Source organism: Entelurus aequoreus, linkage group LG24 (assembly GCF_033978785.1).
Source record: "Entelurus aequoreus isolate RoL-2023_Sb linkage group LG24, RoL_Eaeq_v1.1, whole genome shotgun sequence".
Taxonomy (NCBI): Eukaryota; Metazoa; Chordata; class Actinopteri; order Syngnathiformes; family Syngnathidae; genus Entelurus; species Entelurus aequoreus.
The window spans coordinates 41,882,319-41,909,807 of NC_084754.1; the positions used below are offsets into that span (position 1 = coordinate 41,882,319).

The following is a 27,489-nucleotide window of genomic DNA, read 5'->3' on the forward strand; positions in this document are numbered from 1 at the left end:
ATGTGTTTTTCATTCTTTTTTGGTGTGGGTTCACAGTGTGGCGCATATTTGTAACGTAACAATGTTAAAGTTGTTTGATACGGCTACCGTCAGTGTAAGCTGTGTGGCTGATGAGTAAGTATGCTTTGCTGTCTCCTGTGTGTGCAAGTAATAACAACATGCAACATGTGGCTGGACTGGCACGCTGTATGTAAATGCTATAGAGGACAATTACTGTAGTGCAATTAGGGCACGCCCTTTATTTAGTAATTAGAGTGTGAATAGGATTATTTTTTCCCTGGGAGTAATCTATGAGAGACACTGAGATCCATAAATCTCCTGGGAAAATCGGGGGGGGTCGGCATGTATGTAGCTGAGCCGCATCAGAGTGGTCAAGGCATGCGGCTCCGGAGCCGCGGGTTGCCGACCCCTGGACTAGAATATCAACTGTTGCAAAGCTGTGTCATCATCACTCACAAGTATGAGCCGCGGGTTGCCGACCCCTGGACTAGAATATCAACTGTTGCAAAGCTGTGTCATCATCACTCACAAGTATAAAACTACTATTTTAAGTAATAATTTCTTATTCCAAGCATGAACAAAAAAATCATGACTTTGACACAATTGTGTCTCATAATTAAAACAGATGACAGCCAAATGGACTTTGCTGTTTTATTTTCAATGACACAATAGAAAACACGTACTCATATAGTAGTACAGTTGGCACAGTACAGTAAACTGACAGTTAATATTTAAACATTTTACATGTGACATTTCTAACAATTTTGAACAGAAATAGTTCATGCACATTCAGATAAATTCTTCAAAATTACAATGAAAACATTTTTTGGCTGGGAGCCGGGCTGTATATATGCGCACTAATTGACTGAAACTGCACGCACTTGGCGCGATGATGTCATGTTGTCGATGGAAAAATGCATTTTTAGACAATATGATTTGCCTGAGCGGCTAGGAGACCCCGAGAGTAACAAGTGGTTGCCTTGTTGCCTTTCCATTAAAAACAATAAATTACCTTTTAGTAAAAGTTTGCTGGTTTCAAGAAATGTAATGCCGAGCGCATATCATTATGTCAAGATAATGGCACTAGCATTTACTTCATTTAAGAATATTTTTCAACATATTGAGCAAAAAGATCTCATATACATTTTTTCCTACCAAGAAAAGTGCACTTGTTATTAGTGAGAATATACTTATTTTAAGGTATTTTTGGGTTCATTGAGGTTAGCTCATTTGACTTGTTTTGGAAAGTCTTGACAAGCCAAATTTTCTTGTTCTATTGGCAGATAATTTTGCTTAGTTCAAATAAAATGCCCCTATTTTTTGTATTTTTATCCTTGTTTTTGAACACTGACTTTTTGCAGTGTAGGAGAATGTTTGCCGAGTTTGTAGCCTTTGATGCTTCACCATTTTGTTTTCATATCAAAACGCCACCCTGCGCGTATTTCTTTCTGTCATTGATTGATTGATTGATTGAGACTTTTATTAGTAGGTTGCACAGTCAAGTACATATTCCGTACAATTGACCACTAAATGGTAACACCCCAATAAGTTTTTCAACTTGTTTAAGTCGGGGTCCACTTAAATTGATTCATGATACAGATATATACTATCATATATACTATCATCATAATACAGTCATCACACAAGATAATCACATTGAATTATTTACATTATTTACAATCAGGGGTGTGGAGGGGGGGGGGGTATGGACATCAAGTAGTGGACATAGAGAGAGAGAGAGAGAGAGAGAGAGAGAGAGAGAGAGAGAGAGAGAGAGAGAGAGAGAGAGATCAGAAGGCATAAGAAAAAGAAAAAGTATCTGCATTTGATTGTTTACATTTGATTATTAGCAATCCGGGTAGGGTGTTAGTTTAGGGTTGTAACTGCCTGGAGGTGAACTTTTATTGCGGTTTTGAAGGAGGATAGAGATGCCCTTTCTTTTATACCTGTTGGGAGTGCATTCCACATTGATGTGGCATAGAAAGAGAATGAGTTAAGACCTTTGTTAGTTCGGAATCTGGGTTTAAGTCAAAGAAGTCGTAACATCATCAAGCGGCCATTAAAATTCACTACCTTGTGTCGTTGCTTCTTGTTTATGGCAGGGGACGCGGGCTGGCCGGGGCTCGGCACGCCACTGGAAGCCGCCGATCCGGCGCCTGAGTGGAGGAGAGCGGAGCGCTCCAACGCCGACAACGCTCCCAACCCTCCGGGTCCGACTCCTGCGCCCGGCATGCCCGGAGCCTGCTGCTGGGACACCTTCTGCAGCTCTGCCGCCAGCTGGTTAGGATCCACACCGGGAGAACGCTGCCCACCGACTGAAGAGAAACATCCACACGGTAAGGGGTATGGCGGTGGTACACACACATGCAAGTGCAGTGTACGTACCGGCCTTAAGCTGGACGTGGTGCTCCAGGACTTGTGGGTGCTCGGGGTCAGACAGCATGTTCAGGTCCCTGTTTGGATCCATAGGAGGGGAGGTTATATATCAACCAGTGGGTTTATTTGCCAGATGGAGGAGAGGGTAGTCATGGGCAGAGGTGGGTAGTAACGCGCTACATTTACTCCGTTACATCTACTTGAGTAACTTTTGGGATAAATTGTACTTCTAAGAGTAGTTTTAATGCAACATACTTTTACTTTTACTTGAGTATATTTATAGAGAAGAAACGCTACTTTTACTCCGCTCCATTTATCTACATTCAGCTCGCTACTCGCTACTGATTTTTATCCATCTGTTAATGCACGCTTTGTTTGTTTTGGTTTGTCAGACAGACCTTCAAAGTAGGATCTGTCGCATGCCTGCGTTTCACCAATCAAATGCAGTCACTGGTGACGTTTGACTCCGTTTCACCAATCAAATGCAGTCACTGTTGACGTTTGACTCCGTTTCACCAATCAAATGCAGTCACTGGTGACGTTTGACTCCGTTTCACCAATCAAATGCAGTCACTGGTGACGTTTGACTCCGTTTCACCAATCAAATGCAGTCACTGTTGACGTTTGACTCCGTTTCATCAATCAAATACAGTCACTGGTGACGTTTGACTCCGTTTCACCAATCAAATGCAGTCACTGGTGACGTTTGACTCCGTTTCATCAATCAAATACAGTCACTTGTGACGTTTGACTCCGTTCCGCCAATCAAATACAGTCACAGGTGACGTTTGACTCCGTTTCACCAATCAAATGCAGTCACTGGTGACGTTTGACTCCGTTTCACCAATCAAATGCAGTCACTGGTGACGTTTGACTCCGTTTCACCAATCAAATGCAGTCACTGGTGACGTTTGACTCCGTTTCACCAATCAAATGCAGTCACTGGTGACGTTTGACTCCGTTTCACCAATCAAATACAGTCACTGGTGACGTTTGACTCCGTTTCACCAATCAAATGCAGTCACTTGTGACGTTTGACTCCATTTCACCAATCAAACAGAGCCAGGCGGTCACGTGATTAACTGCACATAAAGTTTCAGCGGCAACAAGCTTAAGCTTACATGAACTCAACGTCAAATTTGAGGAAGCACATGGCGGTAAGTAACGTTAGTAGATATTTTGGCTGTCGCCGTAGGCTGATGTTAGCTTCCCTGCTATGAATCACTGTCAAATGTACATCGTGTGGGGACATTTATTAACGCACTGCAGCCTCCTAGACACACACACACACACACACACACACACACACACACACACACACACACACACACACACACACACACACACACGCATGCATAGAAACACCAATCAGAAGTGCACAGTGTGTTCCCAGATGCAGCCCACACTTATCAGTTTATGGTTTGCGTAAAGGCTAACTTGTTATTTTCCTTTGTAATCGCTGCCTACTGAGCCGATGGTGCTGTTAAGATATTGTGGCTCAATTTGCCTTAATTTTTTTTACATTAATGTATTATTATTTAATATATATTATTGTTTTAGTTGCTTAAGAGATATTCCTGGCTCTGAATTTGCTCATTGCTATTTTTATGTTTTTGTGCATTATTTGTTGTTGTCATCATTAAGCCAACAGGTTACTCATCAGTTACTCAGTACTTGAGTAGTTTTTTCACAACATACTTTTTACTTTTATTCAAGTAAATATTTGGGTGACTACTCCTTACTTTTACTTGAGTAATACATCTCTAAAGTAACAGTACTCTTACTTGAGTACAATTTCTGGCTACTCTACCCACCTCTGGTCATGGGTTGCCATATTGCATGTAAACATGTCAAAGTGTTCCGGTGGTACGGGAGGGCCGGATGGTGACAGCTGGGACTTACAGTCTCACACAGAGCTCCGCCTCCGCACACGCCTGGGCCGTGACGCCTTGCACTTCCTCATAGGTCTTCCCTGTCATCGGGATGCCGTTCCACTCCAACACCTGCATGCCTGGTGGGGTCAAAAGTGAATAGTAAGGTTATGCATGGATTTACGACAGACCTGGGCAAATCAAAGCCAAGGTTAAGCTTTTCAATCTGGCCCGCCGGACATTCCCGAATCATTTTTTTTTTTTAGATGTTTAAGATGTAAAGTGTAGCTGCCATTATGATGTGCACTCATGTTTTCTAATGACCATAAGTCTTCAACTATACTAAGTCTTACAATGGTCGAAATCTGCATCATATACTAGTTACTATGGTTGTCTAATTAGTTACTATGGTAATTTAATTACTTACTATGGTCATCTAATGAGTTGCTATGGTCATGGAATTAGTTACTATGGTCATCTAATTAGTTATATGGTCATCTAATTAGTTACTATGGTAATTGAATTAGTTACTATGGTAATCTAATAAATTACTATGGTCATCTAATGAGTTACTATGGTAATCTAATTAGTTACTATGGTCATCGAATGAGTTACTATGGTTGCACCTGCTTTTCTGTTATTGATTAGAGTCCTTTATATTCTGCGCGAAGCCAGCAGCAGTGTGTGTTACACCGCCTTGTGTATTGAAGTCAATAATCTTCTTGCCTGCACAAACACGCCAGCATACAACAAGAGTGGCTTCATTGAAGCATATTTGTTTATAGCATGAGTGTCATTCTACGGAGCCCCTAAAGGGACATGGGGGATTTTTTAATTTTTTATAATTTTTTTTTTTTTTTTAATTATTTTTTTAGACATGTATCTCGTGCGCACGAGAAACTTTCTTGTGCGCACGAGATACATGTCTAAAAAAAATAAATATAATTTAAAAAACATTTTTTTTATAACTTTATAAAAAGTTATAAAAAGAGATACATGTCTAAAAATAAAATAAAAAATGTATATATATATATATATATATATATATATTTTTTTTTTTTAGACATGTATCTCGTGCGCACGAGAAACTATCTTGTGCGCACGAGATACATGTCTAAAAAAAATAAATTGTAATAAATGTTTTAAATTTTTTATAACTTTATAAAAAGTGTGCACGAGATACATGCATGAGAAAGTTTATCGTGCGCACAAGATAAAAGTCTAAAAAAATAAAATAAATTGTAATAAATGTTTTAAATTTTTTATAACTTTATAAAAAGTGTGCACGAGATACATGCACGAGAAAGTTTATTGTGCGCACGAGATACAAGTCTAAAAAATTTTTTTTTTAAAATATGTATATATTTATATATATATATATTTTTTAGACATGTATCTCGTGCGCACGAGAAACTTTCTTGTGCACACGAGATACATGTCTAAAAAAAATAAATATAATTTAAAAACATTTTTTTTTATAACTTTATAAAAAGTTATAAAAAGAGATACATGTCTAAAAATAAAATAAAAAATGTATATATATATATATGTATATATTTTAGACATGTATCTCGTGCGCACGAGAAACTATCTTGTGCGCACGAGATACATGTCTAAAAAAAATAAATAAATTGTAATAAATGTTTTAAATTTTGTATAACTTTATAAAAAGTGTGCACGAGATACATGGATGAGAAAGTTTATCGTGCGCACGAGATACAAGTCTAAAAAAAAAAAAAAAATTTAATAAATGTTTTAAATTGTTTATAACTTTATAAAAAGTGTGCACGAGATACATGCACGAGAAAGTTTATCGTGCGCACGAGATACAAGTCTAAAATTTTTTTTTTTTTTAAATATGTATATATTTATATATATATATTTTTTAGACATGTATCTCGTGCGCACGAGAAACTTTCTTGTGCGCACGAGATACATGTCTAAAAAAAATTAATATAATTTTAAAAAAAAAAATTTTAAAAAGTGTGCACGAGATACATGCACGAGAAAGTTTATCGTGCGCACGAGATACAAGTCTAAAAAAAATTTTTTTTTAAAATATGTATACATTTATATATATATATATATTTTTTTAGACATGTATCTCGTGCGCACAAGAAAGTTTCTTGTGCGCACGAGATACATGTCTAAAAAAAGTAAAATAAAAAACATTTTTATTATTTTTTTAATTTATTTTTTTATAACTTTATAAAAAGTTACTCTTGCGCACGAGATACATGCACGAGATAGTTTCTCGTGTGCACGAGATACATGTCTAAAAAAAATTTAAAAAATAAAAATTATACTTTTTTTTTTTTCCCCCATGTCCCTTTAGGGGCATAAAAAAAAATGTATATATATTTTTTTTCTTGGACATGTTTCTCGTGCGCACGAGATACATGTCTAAAAAAATAAAAATAAATTATAATTCTTTTTTAAAAAATTTTTATAACTTTATAAAAAGTTCCTCGTGCGCACGAGATAGTTTCTCGTGCGCACGAGATAGTTTCATGTGTGCACGAGATACATGTCTAAAAAAAAATTATTTTTTTTTAAATTATAAACATTTTTTTTCCCCCCATGTCCCTTTAGGGGCTCCGTATCATAAATGATAATTGATAAACGGGTTATACTTGTATAGCGCTTTTCTACCTTCAAGGTACTCAAAGTGCTTTGACACTATTTCCACATTCACCCATTCACACACACATTCACACACTGATGGCGATAAGCGGTAGAAAATGGATGGATGGATGGATGATTTGTTTGCAGCTGCTCAAAAATCGATTAGTCATCTGAGTTAAAGCTCTGGCATTTCAATCGTAAGCCTCCCACGCCCACAGCTCACACTCACACAAAAAACCTCAACGGCTGCTGGGATTAATGTGCTTCTTTTCAGAAAACTCCCTGGGCTGTCACCGTACAGCACAAATTCATTTGCTCCATCCCCATGCTCTATTTCTGCTGGCACCTGAAGGCACGTCGTGTTGTGCCACGCTTGAACGGTTCTAATTTAGCATGCAGCAGCGGGTAAACATCGTCTCTCTGACCACCTGGCCTGCTGCTTTGTAACATTTCTAACGGTAGCGATGCCTCATTTAGGACGCCATTTGCCTGGTTAAACAGCGCTGTGGTGAAACAAATCCATTCCCAAATCAAACACTGTGCAGTGCATCCTTAAGTAAACAACATCTAACTCTAAGAATCGGCACAAGCAGATTTCATATTGCACACCGCGTGCTAAATATAGCCTGATGACTAACTGCACCCAAGGTGGAGCCTCTTTTAATGGGAAATGACGCCAAAGCACAAACGCATGACTTTTTGGATCATGCTGTAATAGGTTTGTACGGTATAGCGCAGGGGTCGGCAACCCAAAATGTTGAAAGAGCCATATTGGACCACAAATACAAAAACAAATCTGTCTGGAGCCGCAAAAAATTAAAAGCCATATTACATGTGTCATGAGATATACATTTAATTAAGAGGACTTAAAGGAAATTAAATGACCTCAAATATAGCTACAAATGAGGCATAATGATGCAATATGTACATATCGCTAGCCTAAATAGCATGTTAGCATCGATTAGCTTGCAGTCATGCAGTGACCAAATATGTCTGATTAGCACTCCACACAAGTCAATAACATCAACAAAACTCACCTTTGTGCACTCATGCACAACCTTAAAAGTGTGGTGGACAAAATGAGACAGAAAAAGAAGTGGCATAAAACACATCCTAGAAAGTCGGAGAAAGTTATACATGTAAACAAACTATACGGTGAGTTCAGGGACCGCCAAAATTAGTAGGACAAAACGGCGCTCGCCAAATACTCGAATCAGTGAAGCATGTTTAATACAAACAGTGTGATTTATAACAATTAGGGAGGTTTGTGTCATGTCTGTCCTCCTACAGAAACCATACTAAAACAAAAAAATAGATTTTTTTTCCACTCATTTTTTTCCATTCTTCATACATTTTTGAAAAATCTCCAGAGAGCCACTAGGGCGGCGCTAAAGAGCTGCATGCGGCTCTAGAGCCGCGGGTTGCCGACCCCCGGTATAGCGGTACTAGTATAGTACCGCTATACTAATGAATCATATTCAGTACTATACTGCCTCTAAAAAGTAGGAAACAGGAAATATGTCCCTGGACACGACTTTGAGTACGACCAATGTATGATCCTGTAGCTACTTGGTATCGGATCGATACCTACATTTGTGGTATCATCCAAAACTAATGTAAAGTATCAAGGAAGGTAAAAATAAGTGATTATTACATTTTAACAGAAGTGTAGATAGAACATGCTGAAACAGAAAGTAAGCAGATATTAATAGTAAATGAACAAGTAGATTAATAATACATTTTTACAGTTTGTCCCTCATAATGTGTACAAAATAATAGGTAGATAAATGACACAATATGTTACTGCATACGTCAGCAGACTAATTAGGAGTCTTTATTTGTTTACTTACTACTAAAAGACAAGTTGTCTAGTATGTTCAATATTTTATTTAAGGACTAAATTGCAATAAGAAACATATGTTTCATGTACACTAAGGTTTTTTGTTAAAATAAATCAATCAATCAATCAATGTTTATTTATATAGCCCTAAATCACAAGTGTCTCAAAGGGCTGTACAAGCCACAACGACATCCTCGGAGCCAAAATTGAAATTTTTTGCTGTGAGATATTGTCTGGTGTGCCGTGGGAAATTATGCAACTTCACCTTATTGGTCCAAAAAATATTTTTTGCAAATCAATAATTGTAATAATGTGTCGTTGTCTAGTGCAGTGTTTTTCAACCTTTTTTGGTATGTAAAAGGTATGCAACGCTTAAACCAAAAATGAACAAAAGGCATGTCCTGCTAGGAAAAGGCACTGACGCAAAACAAAAGTAAAACTGAACTGGCTACAAAGTAAACAAAAACAGAATGCTGGACGACAGCAAAAACTTACAGGGTGTGTAGCGGAGACGGCGTCCACAAAGTACATCCGTACACGACCTGACAATCAACAGTGTCCCCACAAAGAAGGATAGCGTACGCACAACTTGAATAGTCTTGATTGCGAAAACAAAGCAGGTGCGTGCAATAGAACTCCAAGGGAGGCGTGACGCTGCTACAGGAGAACACCAACAAAACAGGAAGGGTCACCAAATGAACAGCGCAAGACAGGAACTAAAGCACTACACACAGGAAACAACAACAAACTCAAAATAAGGCATGACAATCTGGTGGAGTTTCATTTTTTAACCTTTTCTGCTGGTGGTGTGCCTCCGTATTTTTTTTTTTATAAAAAAAAATGTGGTCGGAGCAAGGTGTGGCTGTTTTGAAAAAGCTAGAGTATGGGGCGTGTTTTCAGTTATTTCACCTTTTTTCGGTTGGGTACATAACTCCACATGTGTATACACTAATTCATTTTATTTTATTTACGAAAATCACAGGATTTTAGTTTTTGGCTAAAACCAGCTTTTAAGTTGTTTATTTTTATTTTTATTTTATTTACGAAAATCACAGGACTTTAGTTTTTGGCTAAAAGCGGCTTTTAAGTGTTTTTTGTAATTTTATTTTATTTACGAAATCACAGTATTTTAGTTTGTGGCTAAAAACGGCTTTTAAGTGTTTTTTGTAATTTTATTTTATTTACGAAATCACAGGATTTTAGTTTTTGGCTAAAAACAGCTTTTAAGTTTTTTGTTTTTATTTTATTTACGAAAATCACAGGATTTTAGTTTTTGGCTAAAAGCGGCTTTTAAGTGTTTTTTGTAATTTTATTTTATTTACGAAATCACAGTATTTTAGTTTGTGGCTAAAAACGGCTTTTAAGTGTTTTTTCAATTTTATTTTATTTACGAAATCACAGGATTTTAGTTTTTGGCTAAAAACAGCTTTTAAGTTTTTTATTTTTATTTTTATTTTATTTACGAAAATCACAGGATTTTAGTTTTTGGCTAAAAGCGGCTTTTAAGTGTTTTTTGTAATTTTATTTTATTTACGAAATCACAGTATTTTAGTTTGTGGCTAAAAACGGCTTTTAAGTGTTTTTTTCAATTTTATTTTATTTACGAAATCGCAGGATTTTAGTTTTTGGCTAAAAACGGCTTTTAAGTGTTTTTTTAATTTTATTTTATTTAGGTTGATTGGCAACACTAAATTGGCCCTAGTGTGTGAATGTGAGTTTGAATGTTGTCTGTCTATCTGTGTTGGCCCTGTGATGAGGTGGCGACTTGTCCAGGGTGTACCCCGCCTTCCGCCCGATTGTAGCTGAGATAGGCTCCAGCACCCCCCGCGACCCCGAAAGGGATAAGCGGTAGAAAATGGATGGATGGATGGATGGAAAAAAAAATGTGCCTTGGCTCAAAAAAGGTTGAAAAACACTGGTCTAGTATGTTCACTATTTTACAAACCCCGTTTCCATATGAGTTGGGAAATTGTGTTAGATGTATATATAAACGGAATACAATGATTTGCAAATCATTTTCAACCCATATTCAGTTGAATATGCTACAAAGACAACATATTTGATGTTCAAACTGATAAAAAAAAAAAAAAAACACGTGACAAAGAAGTTGGCAAAGGTGGCAATAAATACTGACAAAGTTGAGGAATGCTCATCAAACACTTATTTGGAACATCCCACGGGTGTGCAGGCTAATTGGGAACAGGTGGGTGCCATGATTGGGTATAAAAACAGCTTCCCAAAAAATGCTCAGTCTTTCACAAGAAACGATGGGGCGAGGTACACCCCTTTGTCCACAACAGCGTGGCTTCGTAAAAAAAAGAGTGCGTGTACTTTCCTGGCCCGCCTGCAGTCCAGACCTGTCTCCCGTCGAAAATGTGTGGCGCATTATGAAGCGTAAAATACATTGAACGACTGAAGCTCTCCATAAAACAAGCTTCAACAATTAGTTTCCTCCGTTCCCAATCGTTTACTGAGTGTTGTTAAAAGGAAAGGCCATGTAACACAGTGGTGAACATGCCCTTTCCCAACTACTTTGGCACGTGTTGCAGCCATGAAATTCTAAGTTAATTATTATTTGCAAAAAATAAATAAAGTTTATGAGTTTGAACATCAAATATCTTGTCTTTGTAGTGCAGGGGTCGGCAACCTTTACCACTCAAAGAGCCATTTTGGCAAGTTTCACAAATTAAAGAAAATAACGGGAGCCTCAAAAAAAAAAATTAAATTAAAAATGAAAAACAACGCATACAAAGCTTAAATTGCTTTGTGCTATGTTAACCAGGGGTCTCAGACACACGCACTTTAATATGGAAATTTGATGTTAGCGCGGTCCGCGAGTTTTGAATGAATGGCGTTTGATAGCGTCATACTTGCCAATCCTCTCATTATTGCCGATCCTCTCATTATTTCCGGTCGACTCCCGAATATCAGGGCGTGATGGCACTGCTTTTGGCGCCCTCTACAGTCTGCCAAAACAGTGTGCCTGCTCGACCACATGTACAATGCATCCTCAGCTTGCTCACGTAAGTGACAGCAAGGCGTACTAACTCAGCAGCCACACAGCTTACACTGACGGTAGCCGTACAAAAACAACTTTAACACTGTTACGTTACAAATATGCGCCACACTTTGAACCCACACCAAAAAAGAATGACAAACACATTTCTGGAGAACATCTGCACTGTAACACAACATAAACACAACACAATAAATACCCAGAATCCCATGCAGCCCTAACTCTTCCGCTCAACCGACGCACGGAGGGGGGGAGGGTTGATGTGTGGGGGGGGGTTTGGTGGTAGCGGGGGTGTATAATCTAGACCGGAAGAGTTAGGGCTGCATGGGATTCTGGGTATTGGTTGTGTTGTGTTACACTACCGTCAGTGTAAGCTGTGTGGCTGATGAGTAAGTATGCGTTGCTGTCTCCTACGTGTGCAAGTAAAAGCTACATACAACATGTGGCCGGGCTGGCACGCTGTTAGTAAATACTGTAGAGGACAATTACTGCAGTGCATTTAGAGCACGCCCTTTATGTAGTGATTAGAGTGAAAATAGGATTATAATTGCCCTTGGAGATTTCTTAGACAGGCACTGAGATCCACAAGTCTCCTGGGAAAATCGGGGGGTCGGCAAGTATGTAGCTGAGCCGCATCAGAGTGGTCAAAGAGCCGCATGCGGCTCCGGAGCCGCGGGTTGCCGACCCCTGTTGTAGTGCATTCAACTGAATATGGGTTGAAAAGGATTTGCAAATCATTGTATTTTGTTTATATTTACATCTAACACAATTTCCCAATTCATTTGGAAACGGGGTTTGTATTTAAGGACTAAATTGCTATAATAAACATATGTTTAATGTACCCTAAGATCGTTTTGTTAAAATAAAGACAATAATGCCATTTTTGTGGTCCCCTTTATTGAGAAATGTATCGAAATACATTTTGGTAACGGTACCAAAACATCGGTATGGGGACAAGCCTAGTCTGTAGACTTTAAGCAATAATTGCAAGTTGCTTTTACCCTCAATGACTTTGCCCTCTGCCATTCCACCAGGAATAACTCTGGCAATGTAGGCTCCGATCTCTCCGCGGCTCCCCGGAATCTCTTTGCCACCAACCACTCGTATCCCGAGACCGTTGCCTAAAGAACATACGTAACAATCAGCCCTGAAAGCAAGAATCCGACATGATGAGGTGATGAGGTGTGAGTTAGTACCTGACACACTGGAGTCCCTCTGGTCTCTCAGGAGCTTCACACGAGTGTGAGGGAAGACGTAAGGGACCAGTTTCATCTGAGGAATATGTGACAATGTGTTCAAAATGCATATTCAGCATGAATGGTCGACATTTGAATGGCGCTGTCTGAGGCCTGAGAGTCACACACTTTTCACTTTTGGTACATTGCATCAAATAGCAAGTGTCTCTTTGAAGTAAGTCAGCTCTTAAAGGGGAACTGCACTGTTTTTGGAATTTTGCTTATCGTTCACAATCATTACAAAAGACAGGACCATTTTTTTTTTTGCATTCTAAATAATAAATAAATGTGATCAAAATGTAACTTACAATGGAGCCTACAAAGCCTTTAAAAAACATCCAATCACCTCCACTGAGGTTCTATCTACATGATGTAAGTATATATGTCATGCAGTACCATTCATAATAACATGTAATATATACATGATGTAAGTATATATGTCATGTAGTAACATTTATAATAACATTTAATATATACATAAAGTAAGTATGTATGATATGTAGTAACATTTATAATAACATGTAATATATACATGATGTAAATATATATGTCATGTAGTAACATTCATAATAACATGTAATATATACATGATGTAAGTATATATGTCATGTAGTAACATTCATAATAACATGTAATATATACATGATGTAAGTATATATGTCATGTAGTAACATTCATAATAACATGTAATATATACATGATGTAAGTATATATGTCATGTAGTAACATTCATAATAACATGTAATATATACATGATGTAAGTATATATGTCATGTAGTAACATTCATAATAACATGTAATATATACATGATGTAAGTATATATGTTATGTAGTAACATTCATAATAACATGTAATATATACATGATGTAAGTATATATGTCATGTAGTAACATTTATAATGAAATGTAATATATACATGATGTAAGTACATATGTCATGTAGTAACATTCATAATAACATGTAATATATACATGATGTAAGTACATATGTCATGTAGTAACATTCATAATAACATGTAATATATACATGATGTAAATATATATGTCATGTAGTAACATTCATAATAACATGTAATATATACATGATGTAAGTATATATGTTATGTAGTAACATTCATAATAACATGTAATATATACATGATGTAAATATATATGTCATGCAGTAACATTTATAATAACATGTAATATATACATGATGTAAGTATATATATGTCATGTAGTAACATTCATAATAACATGTAATATATACATGACGTAAGTATATATATCATGTAGTAACATTTATAATGAAATGTAATATATACATGATGTAAGTATATATGTCATGTAGTAACATTCATAATAACATGTAATATATACATGATGTAAGTATATATGTCATGTAGTAACATTTATAATAGCATGTAATATATACATGATGTAAGTACATATGTCATGTAGTAACATTCATAATAGCATGTAATATATACATGATGTAAGTATATATGTCATGTAGTAACATTTATAATAACATGTAATATATACATGATGTAAGTATATATGTCATGTAGTAACATTTATAATTAAATGTAATATATACATGATGTAAGTATATATGTCATGTAGTAACATTCATAATAGCATGTAATGTATACATGATGTAAGTATATATGTCATGTAGTAACATTTATAATAACATGTAATATATACATGATGTAAGTATATATGTCATGTAGTAACATTTATAATTAAATGTAATATATACATGATGTAAGTATATATGTCATGTAGTAACATTCATAATAGCATGTAATATATACATGATGTAAGTATATATGTCATGTAGTAACATTTATAATAACATGTAATATATACATGATGTAAGTATATATGTCATGTAGTAACATTTATAATAACATGTAATATATACATGATGTAAGTATATATGTCATGTAGTAACATTCATAATAACATGTAATATATACATGATGTAAGTATATATGTCATGTAGTAACATTCATAATAGCATGTAATATATACATGATGTAAGTATATATGTCATGTAGTAACATTCATAATAACATGTAATATATACATGATGTAAGTATATATGTCATGTAGTAACATTCATAATAGCATGTAATATATACATGATGTAAGTATATATGTCATGTAGTAACATTCATAATAGCATGTAATATATACATGATGTAAGTATATATGTCATGTAGTAACATTCATAATAACATGTAATATATACATGATGTAAGTATATATGTCATGTAGTAACATTCATAATAACATGTAATATATACATGATGTAAGTATATATGTCATGTAGCAACATTCATAATAACATTTAATATTTGCCTATTTTGATCATTTTAAGCATAAGCGGCGCATTAATTAAAAAAAAGGCATCACAATATATGCTTTTTTTTTTCCTTCATCACTGGTTATTACCGCAAACATCACTTACTGTACAATGTCTGCTGACATCAGGATGCAGACTCATGTCATACATTCTCATTTAGATGATAAAAATATCTCATAATCCTCACGTTTTCGGGGCCCTAAATGGCTGTCAAAGTGTCCCAACATGTCGGAATACCTACTCAGACGTCTTCTGCCTGGGTGAGATGCATGATTTATGATCTAGAATAAACTTCCAGGGAGCAGGGAAGCGAGGAAACAGCGGACCACTCGAAGATGTAAACATAGGGACACATGGTAAAGATCACGGTACCGCTATAAATAGTCCGTCTGCGTTAGCACTTATAATAACAATACCACACAGAAACAATCTTTACTTTATAAACTACCGCATTTTCTCCAATTCAACTTTTACCTGTCCCACTAAACACAACAATAAGATGTTAATAGATGTATATTACAACTCCTTTGTCATAATACATTAATAAACACACAATAAGATTGTTAATAGATGTATATTACAACTCCTTTGTTATAGTACATTAATAAACACACAATAAGATTGTTAATAGATGTATATTACAACTCCTTTGTCATAGTACATTAATAAACACACAATAAGATTGTTAATAGATGTATATTACAACTCCTTTGTTATAGTACATTAATAAACACACAATAACATGTTAATAGATGTATATTACAACACCTTTGTCATAGTACATTAATAAACACAATAAGATGTTAATAGATGTATATTACAACTCCTTTGTCATAGTACATTAATAAACACACAATAAGATTGTTAATAGATGTATATTACAACTCCTTTGTCATAGTACATTAATAAACACACAATAAGATGTTAATAGATGTATATTACAACTCCTTTGTCATAGTACATTAATAAACACACAATAAGATGTTAATGGATGTATATTACAACTCCTTTGTTATAGTACATTAATAAACACACAATAACATGTTAATAGATGTATATTACAACTCCTTTGTTATAGTACATTAATAAACACACAATAAGATTGTTAATAGATGTATATTACAACTCCTTTGTTATAGTACATTAATAAACACACAATAAGATTGTTAATGGATGTATATTACAACTCCTTTGTTATAGTACATTAATAAACACACAATAAGATTGTTAATAGATGTATATTACAACTCCTTTGTCATAGTACATTAATAAACACACAATAAGATTGTTAATATATGTATATTACAACTCCTTTGTTATAGTACATTAATAAACACACAATAAGATTGTTAATAGATGTATATTACAACTCCTTTGTTATAGTACATTAATAAACACACAATAAGATTGTTAATGGATGTATATTACAACTCCTTTGTTATAGTACATTAATAAACACACAATAAGATTGTTAATAGATGTATATTACAACTCCTTTGTTATAGTACATTAATAAACACACAAGATTGTTATCAGATGTATATTACAACTCCTTTGTTATAGTACATTAATAAACACACCAATAAGCTTGTTAATATATGTATATTACAACTCCTTTGTTATAGTACATTAATAAACACACCAATAAGCTTGTTAATATATGCATATTACAACTCCTTTGTTATAGTACATTAATAAACACACAATAAGATTGTTAATATATGTATATTACAACTCCTTTGTCATAGTACATTAATAAACACACAATAAGATTGTTAATAGATGTATATTACAACTCCTTTGTTATAGTACATTAATAAACACACAATAAGATTGTTAATAGATGTATATTACAACTCCTTTGTTATAGTACATTAATAAACACACAATAAGATTGTTAATGGATGTATATTACAACTCCTTTGTTATAGTACATTAATAAACACACAATAAGATTGTTAATAGATGTATATTACAACTCCTTTGTTATAGTACATTAATAAACACACAAGATTGTTATCAGATGTATATTACAACTCCTTTGTTATAGTACATTAATAAACACACCAATAAGCTTGTTAATATATGCATATTACAACTCCTTTGTTATAGTACATTAATAAACACACAATAAGATTGTTAATAGATGTATATTACAACTCCTTTGTTATAGTACATTAATAAACACACAAGATTGTTATCAGATGCATATTACAACTCCTTTGTTATAGTACATTAATAAACACCCCAATAAGATTGTTAATAGATGTATATTACAACTCATTTGTTATAGTACATTAATAAACACCCCAATAAGATTATTAATATATGTATATTACAACTCATTTGTTATAGTACATTAATAAACACACAATAAGATTGTTATTATATGTATATTACAACTCCTTTGTTATAGTACATTAATAAACACCCCAATAAGATTGTTAATATATGTATATTACAACTCTTTTGTTATAGTACATTAATAAACACACCAATAAGATTGTTAATAACCAATAAAGCAATGAAAAACAAAACAAAACAAGTGTGGGCATTCATTATAATAAAATGTTTGTATTGCTTTATTTATTTATTTATTATTTAAATACCTAAATATAATAAATTAAGCAAAAAAAATGTGTGGGCAACTATTATAATAAAACATCTTTATTACTTTATTTTTTTATTTTATTTTATTTAAAAACATAAATACAAATTTATATATATATATATATATATATATATGTGTTTATATATATATATATATATATATATATATATATATATATATATATATATATATATATATATATATATACTACCGTTCAAAAGTTTGGGGTCACCCAAACAATTTAGTGGAATAGCCTTCATTTCTAAGAACAAGAATAGACTGTCGAGTTTCAGATGAAAGTTCTCTTTTTCTGGCCATTTTGAGTGTTTAATTGACCCCACAAATGTGATGCTCCAGAAACTCAATCTGCTCAAAGAAAGGTCTGTTTTGTAGCTTCTGAAACGAGCTGAACTGTTTTCAGATGTGTGAACATGATTGCACAAGGGTTTTCTAATCATCAATTAGCCTTCTGAGCCAATGAGCAAACACATTGTACCATTAGAACACTGGAGTGATAGTTGCTGGAAATGGGCCTCTATACACCTATGTAGATATTGCACCAAAAACCAGACATTTGCCGCTAGAATAGTCATTTACCACATTAGCAATGTATAGAGTGTATTTCTTTAAAGATGGATGGAAATAAAGAATATAAACGTTTCTTTGTTTGGTTTTTTTACCAAAAGATCAAAGACGAGGTGTGCAATTATCTCAGGAAACCCTCAAAAAAACAGTACTTGCTAACTGTCCAATTAGATCACTCTGGTGTGTTTCCTATATTGTCCAATATCTTGCTAATACAGTTCTATATGACATTACCCAGTACTGTAATACATGAACCAGCATCGTCGTCCCTAATTGATGACAATCTTTGGCAATGAAGGCTCATCTTACCTGTCTCCGGTCCACCACCACATGCTGGGCCTGAGGATGTCCTTCTCTTGGTTTATCAAACCAGTCCGTGTCCTCTCTTCGCAAGTGGTAGGCTAGACAACGACAAGCAGCGGTTAAAAGCAAGCGCACCCTTGATTAATAATACAAATAAAAAACAAATAAAAGAAAAACCTACTTCAAACAGTCAAGTGAGGGCAAAGCAGAGCTCAATTTTCCAATTAAGCTTTGGAAACAAAGTTTCCAATATGCATCACAAAGTCTGTCACACATCAATTTTGTGTAATTGAATGTATTTGTCCTTCTTCTACTTGGTGTTGGTACCACCATAACAACCAACAATAGGTAGTGTAGCATTGTAGATCTAAGTATTCATTAAAAACAAGTGCATTTGAAATATTTTTGGCCAGTGTAACATTAGACATAGTCTGAACAGTAACAATGTGTTTAAATTAGGGATGTAACAGTAAACGGTATAATGATAAACCGTGGTAAAATTCCTGACTGTTAGTAACACCGTTTAAATTTCTAATTACCAAAAAAAAACCGTCTTTTTTCAATGCATTTTAGGCAACGCTGCTTACTTCCTGAAAACTGAAGCGCCGCATCGTCGTTCGGCTCGAGAAAACATTGCAGCGACTACACGGACTTTGCTTTGAAAATGTTTTTTGTTTTTTTTAACATGCAGCTAGCGTCCTTCCGTCAGAGTTAGCATGCTGCAGGCAATGTGTCAGTAATGTTGCCACAACTTGTTTATAAAGTCTGTAGTTTGTTGACTGGGATGTTCACTCCTCCTTTAATTGAACTGCTAACTTTGTTAGTGTTCCAATAACATCAATACTAGCTCAAATGTTTTGTCGTCTCATCGAATTGAACGCTGGCTGAGTTGTCGGTGAGGCACAAAGATTGTGCGAGGTATCACTCTTGTTTATTTCCGTTGGCCATACTGTTGCACTGTGAAGTATATGGCTGTTGCTGAAGAACAAAGCTGGTTTATTTGACTTTATCTTCATTAGCCAAACTGCTTTGTGTTTTATATTGATATCAAAAAGTAAACACCATGTTTTTTTCATTCCACAAAGTAACAACTTTAATAACCATTCATGTGACATAGCGTTTTGTTAATGTTTTATGGTGTATAATTAATACCTATACTGCAAAATGATTCTCAAACTCTTAATGGATCTGTCAAAAGCAGTGAAGTTGTCACGTTGTGTAATTGGTCAATTAAAAACAAAATACAATGATTTGCAAATCCTTTTCAACTTATATTCAATTGAATAGACTGCGAACACAAGATATTTAACGTTCAAACTGGGAAACTTCATTTTTTTTGTGCAAATAATCATTAACTTAGAATTTTATGGCAGCAACACATTGCAAAAAAAGTTGTCACAGGGGCATGTTCACCACTGTGTTACATGGCCTTTCCTTTTAACAACACTCAGTAAACATTTGGGAACTGAGGAGACACATTTTTGAAGCTTCTCAGGTGGAATTCTTTCCCATTCTTGATTGATGTACAGCTTAAGTTGTTCAACAGTCCGGGGGTCTCCGTTGTGGTATTTTAGGCTTCATAATGCGCCACACATTTTCAATGGGAGACAGGTCTGGACTACAGGCAGGCCAGTCTAGTACCCGCACTCTTTTACTATGAATCCAGGCTGTTGTAACATGTGGCTTGGCATTGTCTTGCTGAAATAAGCAGGGGCGTCTATGATAACGTTGCTTGGATGGCAACATATGTTGCTCCAAAAGCTGTATGTACCTTTCAGCATTAATGGTGCCTTTACAGATGTGTAAGTTACCCATGTCTTGGGCACTAATACACCCCCATACCATCACACATGCTGGCTTTTACACTTTGCGCCTATAACAATCCGGATGGTTCTTTTCCTCTTTGGTCCGGAGGACACGACGTCCACAGTTTCCAAAAACAATTTGAAATGTGGACTCGTCAGACCACAGAACACTTTTCCACTTTGTATCAGTCCATCTTAGATGAGCTCAGGCCCAGCGAAGCCGACGGCGTTTCTGGGTGTTGTTGATAAACGGTTTTCGCCTTGCATAGGAGAGTTTTTACCTGCACTTACAGATGTAGCGACCAACTGTAGTTACTGACAGTGGGTTTCTGAAGTGTTCCTGAGCCCATGTGGTGATATCCTTTACACACTGATGTCGCTTGTTGATGCAGTACAGCCTGAGGGATGGAAGGTCACGGGCTTAGCTGCTTACGTGCAGTGATTTCTCCAGATTCTCTGAACCCTTTGATGATATTACGGAGCGTAGATGGTGAAATCGCTAAATTCCTTGCAATTGCACTTTGAGAAAGGTTTTTCTTAAACTGTTCAACAATTTGCTCACACATTTGTTGACAAAGTGGTGACCCTCGCCCCATCCTTGTTTGTGAATGACTGAGCATTTCATGGAATCTACTTTTATACCCAATCATGGCACCCACCTGTTCCCAATTTGCCTGTTCACCTGTGGGATGTTCCAAATAAGTGTTTGATGAGCATTCCTCAACTTTATCAGTATGTATTGCCACCTTTCCCAACTTCTTTGTCACGTGTTGCTGGCATCAAATTCTAAAGTTAATGATTATTTGAATTTTTTTTTTTTTTTATCAGTTTGAACATCAAATATGTTGTCTTTGTAGCATATTCAACTGAATATGGGTTGAAAATGATTTGCAAATCATTGTATTCCGTTTATATTTACATCCAACACAATTTCCCAACTCATATGGAAAAGGGGTTTGTACAAACGTTTGTAAAACACTGCATTTTAATCAAGTATTTTTTTGGCGTACCACTAGTGGTAGACGTACCACAGTTTGAGAATCCCTGGTATATACAAGACACTGAAGGGAAGATGTCTATGATCCCTCCATCAGTTTAACATCTCTTACATTGGAATCGATAAGATTTCGCAAATTCAAAGGATGTTTTTCAGCTTCGGGCAGAATACAAAATAAATCAAAATGACAAAATAACAAAATAAATAAAGTTTGCATTAAATTGAATGTAAAACATTACAGCTTTTTTTTTAGTAACATTCTAATGACACAGTTAAGTTCCGTACGGTTGATTTGTTTCAGACATGCTTAACATTAAAGAACATCGCTTGGCTACATTTGTACGACTAAACGTGACTGAAAAGGAGTCGGAAGAAGCATTGCTTATATTTCAGTGTTTCCCACACATTCATTTATTTGTGGCGGCCCGCCACGAAAGAATGACGTCCGCCACAAATAAAATAAAAAATAAAATAAAATAAAAATACTATTATTTTATTTTTTTTGTCCTGTCCAGCTTCTCAGGCAAATCATATAGTTGATGTAGATGCCCATTTAGGCGGTTTAGATTTACTTTACAAAAGAGAAGTGTAGGATACTTCTCTTGTTGCCTTATTTGTATTTGACCACTACTGTTTTCTGTTTATTTGTTACTGACTGTGGCAGGACACCTTTGCCTCTGTTTCACTTTATGTTGCTGGTAAATAATATGGTTGTAGTAGTAGGCTAAAGTTAAATTATTTAGTATGCACTAATTAAAGGGGCAGAGCTTTAAGAGACATTTTAGCTTTTATATTTTATAAGATATATTTTTTGTAAGAACCACAATTAATAAATATATTTCAGTGAATAACTTAATGTTCAAATCTGTATATAAATATGTACATAAAGTGTTGTAATTATATTGTAAAATGGATGGATGGATGGATGTTTAAAACAAAACTGTTATTATTAATTAGTAAGTACACATTTTTTGAGCCTTTTTAGAGAAAATCATATCATTGTAGTAAATTATGCAAATTACTCGATGATGTCATGGCGACCACGCCCATAGCCACGCCCCCACAAGTATCTTGGCAGTTTATGGGAAACACTGTATTTATGTGTTCAAATGTTCCTGAGTGAAGGTATTGAAGAAGAAACATCAATAAGCAAACATGAGTCAGGAGTGACACTAAATAACATGCATTGTGTTAGGAATGAAAGAAGAATAAAATGTTTGTTGTGGAGCACAGGTGTCAAACTCAAGGCCCGGGGGCCAGATGTGGCCCGCCACTTCATTTTATTTGGCCCTCAAAAGCCTGGAAATAATATGTGTCAATAAAGTACTTTTCTTACTAAATGTATTATTTCCTTCTATTTTGGGAGAAAAACAATATAATGTAATCGCAAATTATGTTAACTTAAAAATCGTCTAATTATGCAAAAATGCATTATCAAACATTCAAACAATTGTTTTAAATATAAATAAATACTAATAATTAGGGCTGTGAATCTTTGGGTGTCCCACGATTCGATTCAAAATCGACTTTTTTTTTCAATTCAACACGATTCTCGATTCAAAAACGATTTTTTTTTATTTATTTTTTATTAAAACAATACACAACAATACCATAACAATGCAATGCAATTTCAAAACCAAACCCGACCCAGCAACATTCAGAATAGCAATAAACAGAGCAATTGAGGACACAAGAACTGAAAAAATATTATCAACAACAGTATCAATATTAGTAACAATTTCAACATAGCAGTGATTAAAAATCCCTCATTGACATTATCATTACAAACATTAATAAAAATTTAAAAAAAACATTATTTTAAATGAACCAAAATATGATTTATTATATCATTGTGAAAATATTGGACACAATGTGTTGTCAAGTTTATGAGATGCGATGCAAGTGTAAGCCACTGTGACACTTTTGTTCTTTTTTTTTTTATAAATGTCTAATGATAATGTCAATGAACTGCTATGTTGAAATTGTAACTAATATTGATACTGTTGTTGATAATATTCATTTTTATTTTACTACTTTTGGTTTGTTCTGTGTCGTGTTTGTGTCTCCTCTCAATTGCTCTGTTTATTGCAGTTCTGAGTGTTGCTGGGTCGGGTTTGCTTTTGGAATTGGATTGCATTGTTATGGTATTGCTGTGTATTGTGTTGTTGGATTGATTAATTTAAAAAAAATTAATAAATAAATAAAAAATCGATTTAAAAAAAATGAGAATCGATTCCGAATCGCACAACGTGAGAATCGCGATTTTTTTTCCCACACCCCTACTAATAATAATGATTTCAAAGCAAGTTATCCTATCAAATTGGGCAATATAAAAGCAGCAATACATTTCATGGTAAAATTGTGAAATTTACTGTGGTTTTTACAGCAATTTTCTCAAAATGAAAAAAAAAAACATACATTTTTTTTTACCGTAATTAACTGTGGTGCCGTTTTGCCATTTACAGTAATACACCGAGAAATCTACAGTTGTTGATTTACGGTCAAAAAAACAACAACAAAAAAAACTAACAAACTGGCAGCACAGGTGACAAACTTTTACTGTAAAATTGCAGGGTTTTTTTAAATTTATAGTAAAAAAACAAATGTACGTTTTACAGTAAAATTCTGGCAATCGGGCTGCCTTTTTTTTTTTTAACCATAAAAACAGCAGTACTGTTTTTCCATTTACAGTAATATACACTACATTTTGAGGTGAAATTATTGCAACTTACCAAACTTTTTTTTTTTTACATTTTAGTTAAAAAAAATGTACTAATACAAAAATTCACTGTAAGAAGCGGGTCGGGTTTGGTTTTGGAATTGGATTGCATTGTTATGGTATTGCTGTGTATTGTTTTGTTGGATTGATTAATTAAAAAAATAAATAAATAATTAATAAATAAATAAAAAATCGATTTTTAAAAAAATGAGAATCGATTCTGAATCGCACAACGTGAGAATCGCGATTTTTTTCCCCACACCCCTACTAATAATAATGATTTCAAAGCAAGTTATCCTATCAAATTGGGCAATATAAAAGCAGCAATACATTTCATGGTAAAATTGTGAAATTTACTGTGGTTTTTACAGCAATTTTCTCAAAATGAAAAAAAAAACATACATTTTTTTAACCGTAATTAACTGTGGTGCCGTTTTGCCATTTACAGTAATACACCGAGAAATCTACAGTTGTTGATTTACGGTAAAAACAACAACAAAAAAAACTAACAAACTGGCAGCACAGGTGACAAACTTTTACTGTAAAATTGCAGGGTTTTTTTTATTTATAGTAAAAAAAACAAATGTACGTTTTACAGTAAAATTCTGGCAATCGGGCTGCCTTTTTTTTTTTTTTAACCATAAAAACAGCAGTACTGTTTTTCCATTTACAGTAATATACACTACATTTTGAGGTGAAATTATTGCAATTTACCAGAGGTGTGGACTCGAGTCACATGACTTGGACTCGAGTCAGACTCGAGTCATGAATTTGATGACTTTAGACTCGACTTGACAAAATGTAAAGAGACTTGCAACTCGACTTAGACTTTAACATCAATGACTTGTGACTTCACTTGGACTTGAGGCTTATGACTTGACATGACTTGCTACTTTCCCCAAAACCCAAACCATAAAAAGTTATTTGGGAGCGCTCCGTATCTTTCATTTTATACGTCTGTGTCTATCAGCGTGTGTGCTGCTTGTCAGCGTGTGTGCTGTCAGTACAACAGCCAATCAAATTAAATCTACGTTGTTTTCATCCCACAGCTCTCATCCAATCCAATTGCAGGACAACCACCGAACATGAGTCATCAAACAATGCGGCAGTCAGAAACAATTATGCCAAATTTGGTTTCGTTCGGGTATAAAAACTACGACTTGGTCAACAAAAAACGAATTGCCGTATGCAAATCACGCAGTTCGAATATTACAGACGGAGACGCAACAACTTCCAACTTCGTTCGACATTTGAAGTTGCACAAAGAAGGGTAAGTTTTGAATGTAAGATAACGTTTATTGGCTAAGTAACATGACTTTTATTTGCTGTGTAGTTAAATCAGTGAGGCTGTAAACTCACTGCTAACGTTATAACCATAGACATCTTATAAGGGTACGCAGCATTGAGCGCTACTGCCTACTGGCGCGGACGAGACGCGGAGCCGCCATCTTGGAGTGGTGATCCGCTCCACTCAGTGCAATTCATTTGGCAGGAGCAATGAACTGTCAGCAAATTTAATTAATCTTACCTCACAGAATACCACTGATTTTCACGCGTTTTTTTTGTCATACGTGTAGCTATGATAACGGACACATGTTTTGGCGTTTTTATTATTCATAGTTTGCTTAACAGTAATATAATATTCTTATACGCTATAAATGACCAGACGTCCGAGATCAAAACTGGGAATATAATCCCAGAGAAGGGGGAAAAAACGGTCAGCTATTTATAAATTGAAGAAACAATATGATTAGATTATATATACATGCGTATATCCTACATAAACAATGTATGAATACATTAGATATCTATATATTTTAGGGACCTATAGACTGTAACTCTGTTGCTGCAGCAGCAGAGAGTTTATTCTGTCTTGACACTTTGTATTGATATTTTGTATTACATTCTTCCCTTAAATGATAATGTTTACAGTGATTGTTTTATATCTATTTTTTATGTATGTCGCTTTGGATAAAAGCGTCTGCCAAATACTTAAACATATATAAACACCTGTAAGTCTTTATATCAGCTAAAACCACCAATCTGTTTCACTGGATTCAGAATAAAACCAAATGCTGTCTTACCCAACAATGTTAGTATTTGAATATTGTTACTTGAAGACTTATTCCTGGTTACAATTATACTGTTGAGAAAGTATTGTCTTATACTTTGCCTAAAATGAGAATGCATCATAATCAGTGGCGGCTGGTGAATTTTGTTTTAGGTGGGGGCTGAAAGTTTGTAAACCAAACCCCTGTAGGGGTGTCATCCTCCCCCAGAAGATTTCTTTGTGATTCTCACATACAAATATTGAAGATCTTTGCTCCTTCTCAACTTTGTGGTAACGTTATTTTCATAAAATACAACCAATAGTATGTTAATGTTTGTTTTTGCAAATGTGTTTATTCTGTAAAGGAATGAGTTAAATGTTTAAAATTGTTTAAACTATTAAAATGACTGGTTAATAGTGCTATTATGAATTGCAATGTCAGCACCATTTTTTTTCCTGCAATTTCAAATGCACTTGTTTTAATAAATAAATACAGCGTTTTAAAAGCATACACAATCTGTGTAAAAATATTAGTCTGTGGTTAAAAGGACTTGAAAGGACTCGAAACTCAAAATGCAGGACTTGGGACTTGACTTGAGACTTTCTAGTCTTGACTTTGGACTTGACTCGGGACTTGCCTGTCTTGACTCGGGACTTGACTCGAGACTTGAGGGCAAAGACTTGAGACTTACTTGTGACTTGCAAAGCAATGACTTGGTCCCACCTCTGCAATTTACCAAAAAATTTTTTTTTTACATTTTAGTTAAAAAAAAATTTACTAATACAAAAATTCACTGTAAGAAGCGGCCCTCTGGGGCCAAATATAACTGCGATGTGGCCCTCAGTGAAAACTACTTTAACACCTCTGGTGTGGAAGTATTTACGAAAAAGTGTATTTTTACATTTGAAACGTTATCCTGTAGTTTTGCAATGTAGTTTTTGACATTATGACGACGTCTTATCCTATTATTTCTGCAGCTATGGGCACTTCTCAGACTTAGAGGTGACACTCTTATCGAGCGTCGCTTCACAGCGGCAATGTCCACTTTGAAGAGCTTCATCGGGGGGAAAAAAAGGACTTGCGTTCCAATTCCGATGAAAAC

At 34.8% G+C, this 27,489-nt stretch overlaps 1 protein-coding gene across 1 annotated transcript in view; it reads right to left on the bottom strand.

The window, feature by feature from the left end:
- The window catches only part of pclob (piccolo presynaptic cytomatrix protein b), a 191,556-nt gene that overhangs the window by 63,319 nt on the left and 100,748 nt on the right, over positions 1-27,489 (bottom strand). Inside the window, 6 exon segments of the mRNA XM_062035174.1 lie at positions 2,074-2,315; positions 2,386-2,453; positions 4,279-4,387; positions 12,730-12,849; positions 12,925-13,000; positions 18,822-18,913. Coding sequence (XP_061891158.1) covers positions 2,074-2,315; positions 2,386-2,453; positions 4,279-4,387; positions 12,730-12,849; positions 12,925-13,000; positions 18,822-18,913 — 707 coding nt within the window.